This window comes from Octopus sinensis, unplaced genomic scaffold (genome assembly GCF_006345805.1).
Source record: "Octopus sinensis unplaced genomic scaffold, ASM634580v1 Contig13306, whole genome shotgun sequence".
In the NCBI taxonomy this organism is placed as follows: domain Eukaryota; kingdom Metazoa; phylum Mollusca; class Cephalopoda; order Octopoda; family Octopodidae; genus Octopus; species Octopus sinensis.
Window position 1 is genome coordinate 54,104 of NW_021832869.1, and position 7,084 is coordinate 61,187.

Consider the following 7,084-nt stretch of genomic DNA (forward strand, 5'->3'; position numbering starts at 1 on the left):
GATGTGAAATTATCGTCACAGTGACAGGAGTCAGTGAATCGTCTGGCTATTCCGTGAAATCACCAACTTCTTACCATTCAACTGAGGTCCTTTGGGATCATAGATTCTCGAATATATTCTCTCTTAGTGGAGTTGATTGGCATGCCGACGTAGAGAATTTTGAGAAAACAATCCCTCAAATTGAACCAAAGCTAACCCAACATTAACTCTTATTAATACAAAAAATGTATTTTATATTTTTGTGAACGAAACCCCAAGGTGTACAAACGTGAAAAAAAGATGTCCAAAAAAGTATTCCCTCATCTCACTTATATCAGTTCACTGTGGCTATGATTCCAAACAACATTTATTTGAAATGTCCCCACTAGAAACATCAATCAAATGATATTTACAAAAAACGATCGATCAATGATTGCAGTTTAGGACACCCTCCCAGCCTCAGGGATTGCGAAACAGTTGTCACGGGTTTTAAATGACTAAAGAATGTCACAGGCTTGAAAGGACCTCCAGGCTTGAAGGGACCCACTTTGAATTAAAAAGGCAAAAATTTTACTTATTTTTATAATAATTTTAATGTTTAATTTATTATTTTAGAATGGCTTGTCTAAAATTTTATTTTTACATATCAAATTATTTTGAATTAAAAAGGCAAAAGTAAATAGCAGAAATAAATCCTCTTTCGAAGAGAAAATGTGAATTTAAATAAGTTCCAATTGTCTTTCTACAGACACTCTTACTAGTTAAATGTTTTATTTCATTACTCAACGTGTTAGAAGATTTTTGGGATCGCACTCTATAAGATGTAATAGAATTTCAATGTCTGTTTTCTGAAGCTTTTTAGGACGTCCGGAACCAGGAACCCTATCAGCAGTCCCATATTTTTAGGATCTTTCCTTTAATTATTGCATTTAACATTTTCTTATAAAACTCAAAATTCAACAACTAAAATATCACTCAATAAAGCAAACCGGTTTTTTATTCACACAGAAAAACTCAAATCTTCAAAATTTTAACCGATTAATGAAACTTTTTATAAATAAAAAAATTATAAATCTAGTCAACTCCAAAAAGTTCAATTCAGTTGGAAAATTGAATGTTATCCGCCAAAAAAAGTTAGTAACTGCAAAACCGGTTTTTTTCTACCAGCACTGTATAACAGATTGCATTATTTATAAGTAGTCACTTTTTTCTGCTTTAAGTGTATTTTTACTCTATTGGAGACACCATGAAGATTTTAATCGAATAATAACAATTAAGTAACATTCCATATGTGAAGACCATTTATTACACTGAATGATTCTTTTTAACCTATGATAATTTACATTTAATTTATCAATTTATTTTAGCAAAATTTTTATGAGAAAGATAAGTCCTCTCAATCAAAATTGCTCATAACGTTTTCAGTTTATGATACTTATTGTGACAAAATGAATTATTGAACGTATAAAATATATTTGATGTTTTGATAACACTTTGTTGGTGAAAACGTCACAAGAAAGAGTATCCGAATTGTCCTAACTGATCTTACTGGTAAAAGTGTCGACTATAAACTTTATTTGTACAAATGTCCGTACATAATTGTTTAAGAAATTAAATATTGGTGTAATCTCATGAATAATTCTTCCATAACTATTAATAAATTATTTTGATAATTCGATTTGTAATTTATTTTATCTTTATAATTTTTATTATTGATTTAAATTTGTCAACTTTAAACTACATTTTGTAGATTAATTCAAAATGATCAAAAAATTGAACTCCAAAAACCATGAAAATAAACATCCAAAACACAAAATCATGCTTATCTAGCTACTGTTAGCTATCTAGCTACTAACAGCCTTTTTAAAATAAAATAAAAAAATAAAATCTAGCTACTGTGATTTTAGGTCCGCGTAGAATCTAAAAAATCCGCCTTCAAACCAGATGAGTAAGAATATTTTAATCAATTTAGTCATCCGGATCACAAAAGCATCAAATGTTGAAAACAAACACTTTAAAAGTTCGAGTTTTCTAATTATCAATTTCTCTTTAACCCATTTATTGTTTTGGTTTTAATATATATAATAGTTTTATTTATTACTAATGTGTGGTCAGATAAATAATCATAGCATCTAAATTATCAGTTCTTACCCTTTTTAGCTTAAGGGTCAAATCGACAAGAAAGAGTATATTTCCGGGCCGCACAAAAAAGATTTCATTTATTAAAAAAAGGCTTTATTACGTAATAAGAGAATCAATGTGTGGTTTGGTTTTTTTTTGGTGTCTAATATTTTATCAAAGAGAAGAGTGAAGTTCGAATACGATGTACGTTGAATTAGATGTTCACCACTCATCGATTTCAATACTTACTTTTTATTCGCGTAAGTTTACTGAAAAGAGGTTCACGTGAATACTTTGACTGATGCATTTTTTGAGCATTATCGACCAAGTTCGAATATTTTCATCGTGAATTACAAAAATTTTTACTCCATTCAGATTAAAATTTTTTCAACTTTTTTAACACGTTTTCAAGACATCAAAAGCAATATTAATTGAAATTTAATACAAACAATATTTCATTTAAATCACCAAAAGCCCGTGGTTTGCTCTGTAGACATTTACAAAGCCTTTGACTCGGAGGACGGGTATTATTAAGTGTATGAAATATCTAATTAGGGTAGGTCCTTTCAAGCCTGTGACAATGGTTATAAGGACGAGAAGAATGTACTGACTGTACTCTGCTTGTGTTACATTTGATGCCGACAAAAAGAACGACTCTTCTTTCCGAGGCAATAATCGGTGCTCCATTGAAGAAAAGTATCCATTCGTGTTTAAAGTTTACAAGTTATGAGAGATATGACTACGAGGACGTGATAGAGGATGACAGTGATGACGATTCTAGTCCGACGAGAATAGAGGAATTAATCTGTATTCTGATTTGTGTCATCATTTAGCTCAATTGGAGACAATTCCAGAGGAGAATGGATCTCGAGACTTGGAATATGAACAAGTCCCAAATGAGGGGGAAATGTCTAACACGTTCGACGATATGCAGTTGGGTGTGGAAGGAGACAGCGAGGACGAGCATTCTCATCTCATTGAAGACATCTCAGAAAGTATTTCCGACTGGACTTGGTCTTCTTCAATCGGAATTGGTCTTTGAATGTTTTAATGTTACAGATGTGGGGGTCCAAAATTTCGACGGACTTGTCCTTGACAATTTAATTTGGGCAGTTGAATCTGATCAAGTTTTTGGAGGGCGAGAGATTATGTCAGATGAAGAGTATCACACATTTATGATATTGTAGCCAACATATATTATTCGTACATGTACAGTCTTGTCGTGGTGGATGCTGCACAGTCTATGTCGTTGGCAGGGATGTCGGCCTCCAAGTGCTCACTCTCAAGATAATTTCATTCGACGACTCGAAGGAATCTCTGAGTGGGAGTATTGGGCAAATTTGGTCACGAGTTCTCAATGTGTTTGAATCCCTTTGAATTCGTTTTGGTATTGAAATGTGGGACAGTGGGCAACGTACAAAGCGCTCAACTGAAGACAGGGGCGATAACTCGGAGGGAGTCACTCTGAAAGATCAGTGCCCTCTGATGTACTCCCAGATAGTCTGACTCGTCTGTTACAATTGATGAGGTCTCAGTCGAACAAGCAATATGGACAGATGCTCACCTCACTCAATTTAGGGTCACATCTCCATTACGCTTTCTTTTTTAATTCCATTGCCTATTTCTACCAAGTACTCCAAAACACAGTTAATTGCTCGGAAAACTCCCTCTATGACAGGGTTATTGCTTTTTTGTATTTTAGTTTTTTAAAGGGAAGTGTCAGTCTAATTCAGAATACAAAGTTACTTATATTCTTGCGCTGAATATAACAGACACGTTCAAGTCTGATCCTTGAACAGCAACTGGAAGCAATTATTAAAGAACAAAAGATGACTGAGGAGAGTAAAAAAAGGAAAATGACTGACATAAGGTGGGTCGAGGGCCTCTCTCTCACAACCAAAGGCCATTTTGTCCCTTTGCCCATTCTTATAAACAGACTGCAGTACTTTCAACTCCTTTTTTCCCATCTCCTTAATCCAGACGTCACCAAACTACGGCCCGCGGGCCGGATCCGGCCCGCGACAACATTTTATCAGGCCCGCGCACTATTTCGAGATATTCAATTAATACCTTAATAATTAACTTAAATAAAAACTTTAATTAAAAAATTAAACTATTTTGCAAGATTTAATTCGAAAAAAAACTTATCAGCATTAACGTTAAATTTTTCTTTGTTGCTATGTCTAATATGAAAAGAAAGGTTGACCGCGAATGCCGTGTATTCAATAAATTATGGGAATTGAAGTATTTTTTTGCGAAAGATGAATTAAAGCAGAAAGCTTATTGTTTAATATGCCACGAACATCTCTCTGTTATGAAGGAGTATAACATTCGACGTCATTATGAAACGAATCATGTTCCGATATATTCCAAGTACACTGGAAAGCTACGTGAGGATAAAGTTGAATCACTGAAACGCACTTTACAAATTCAACAAGGCCTTATAAAAAAAAATTTTGAAAATAATGAAAATGTAACAAGAGCTGGATACGAGATAACGAAAATTATTTCACAACACGGGAAACCCTTTAGTGATGGGATGTATATCAAAAATTGCATTATTGAAGCAGTTAATTGTTTGTGCCCACTAAATTCTTCCTTATTTGATGGAATAAGTTTGTCGGCGAGTTCTGTATCACGGAGAACTGAAGAGCTTGGAACAAATATATATTTACAAATTTGTGAAAAGACAAGTAATATGTTGTGGTATTCTCTTGCATTGGATGAGTCAGTTGACATTTCGGGAACATCGCAACTTCTTATTTTTATTCGTGGAGTTGATGAGAATATTTCCATAACTGAAGAACTGGCATCTGTTTGTTCTATTCATGGAACAACCACTGGAAAAGATATTTTTGATGAATTGGAACAAACTATAAGTGACTATAACCTTGAATGAGAGAAACTGAGTTGTGTTACGATTGACGGGGCAAAGAATATGGCTGGTTTTAAAAAGGGTCTAGTTGGGCAAATAACTAATAAATTGGAGGAATTACATATTTCAAACACTTTGTTCATTCATTGCATCCTTCATCAGCACGCACTATGTGCGAAGGCTCTTAATATTTCATGTGTGTTGAATCCAGTTATTCGCATAATAAACTTTGTTCGAGGGAGCTCACTTAATCACCGTCAGTTTAAAGTTTTACTTGACGATTTTGGATCTGAATATTTTGACTTACCATATTACACTGCAGTTAGATGGCTTAGCTGTGATAATGTATTAAATAGATTTTATAAACTCCGAAGTGAGATTGATATTTTTCTAACCAGTAAAAATAACTATTATCCCGAATTATCAGATCTTGCTTGGCTATCAAAATTATCATTTTTGGTTGATGTTACAACTCACATGAATGAGCTAAATCTGAAATTACAAGGAAAGGAAAACTTAATTTGTGATTTCTACAGGATAATTAAAGCATTTCGACAAAAATTGATGTTATTCGAGTCACAACTTGGAGTACGTCAGTTTTCACACTTTTCTTGTTTTAAAAGTTTTTGTGAGGCAAACTGTAATGAGATCGACATTACTTTCCAAATTGGAATTATCAAAGAATTAAAACATCATTTTTTACATAAGTTTTCTGAACTTGACAAAATTGAAAGCGATATAATTTTGTTCGAAAATCCATTTTCTTGTAATGTTGAAAATGTTCAACATGAATTACAATTAGAAGTTATTGACTTACAATCAAATGAACAGCTCAAAGATTGTCACAGACGGACCAAACTCGCTGAGTTCTACGAATATCTCAAGGATGATGAGTTTCCGAGACTAAAGAATTTTGCGATAAAGATGATTTCTATATTTGGCACAACTTACCAATGTGAGCAAACGTTTTCGAGGATGAAATATGTTAAGTCTGCCCATCGTGCAAGATTGACTGACGGACACTTAAAATCAATTCTCATGATAGGATGCAGCAATTTAAAACCAAATATTGATGAACTTATCAAAAAAAGATCACAGTTCCATAGCTCTCATTAAAATTTTTGTTTACTTTATTTTTGTTTAAATTAGTTTTTATTGTAAAAAACACACTTATGAATTTCTAGTAAAATTATAATCCTATGCACGTGCTCCGGCCCGCGTTCATTGTGTTGGGGTCAATCCGGCCCGCGAGTGCAAAAAGTTTGGTGACCCCTGCCTTAATCTAATGCACCACCGAAAGGATAAGGGTACCCCCTTATGAATATACTTTTGTAAAGATTTTGTCCTTGCATGAAAAGAATTCAGTGGCAATAAATTTTGTTGAACGTAATAGGAGCGAGGAAAATATGTTGAGCTCAATCCTTAATCACTCGGAAGACTCCAATATTAATTAGTCTATCTAATAAATTCTAAATAAGTCATGAGCCATTTTTAAACAAAAAACGTGAAAAGAACATAAAAAGTGTTAAAGGTTCTTCAAAGGAGAATTAATCATGGAGGCTTCCTTCGATGATAAATTATTTAAAAACAAACCAATTTGGATTTTAAAAACCCATCAATAAGAATTCTGTTAATTTCTTTACTTCCCATAGACTCGTTTTGTTGTTCAACCATATTCTTGTTTATTTTGACATATGAAAGAAGCTGATTCATATCTTCTTTGATCTCTTTGCTTTTCAAACCATTCTCAGATTATAGGAAATTCACTAAACCTTAGGCTTTTGATCAACAAATGAGTATTTCATAACCAGTGATGAATGGTAGTCAACGAGTTTCGAGATGCATGCTTCAAAAGCTTTCGGATAATTCATTTTCATCTAAAAATCAACAAATTAGAACAACCTTTGAAACCAGTGCCTGCTTCTCTTGCTTCTCTTGTGCTGACAACTGATCCCATAGCATCTTGACATTCTGCATACCTTTAGATGCGTTTTCCGTGAAAAATAAAGTAAAAGAGGAACTATAATATTTTATTATGTTTTTTTTCGATGAAAGTTTTTTTTCCCAAAAAATAATAACGTTAATTCTTGGATTGAGAAGACGAGCGAA

General features: G+C 33.3%; 2 protein-coding genes across 2 annotated transcripts; both read left to right on the forward strand.

Annotated features, from left to right (window-relative positions):
• The first annotated feature begins 4,288 nt into the window (after window positions 1-4,288).
• LOC115229638 (general transcription factor II-I repeat domain-containing protein 2-like) lies at window positions 4,289-4,999 on the forward strand. The gene has a single exon (XM_029799964.1). The coding sequence runs from the start codon at window positions 4,289-4,291 to the stop codon at window positions 4,997-4,999; it is 711 nt and encodes a 236-aa protein (XP_029655824.1).
• Window positions 5,000-5,038: 39 nt separating this feature from the next.
• LOC115229639 (general transcription factor II-I repeat domain-containing protein 2B-like) lies at window positions 5,039-6,752 on the forward strand. The gene is made up of 2 exons (XM_029799965.1): window positions 5,039-5,930; window positions 6,727-6,752. Exons 1-2 carry the CDS (start codon window positions 5,039-5,041, stop codon window positions 6,750-6,752), a joined length of 918 nt encoding a protein of 305 aa, XP_029655825.1.
• Window positions 6,753-7,084: the final 332 nt, after the last annotated feature.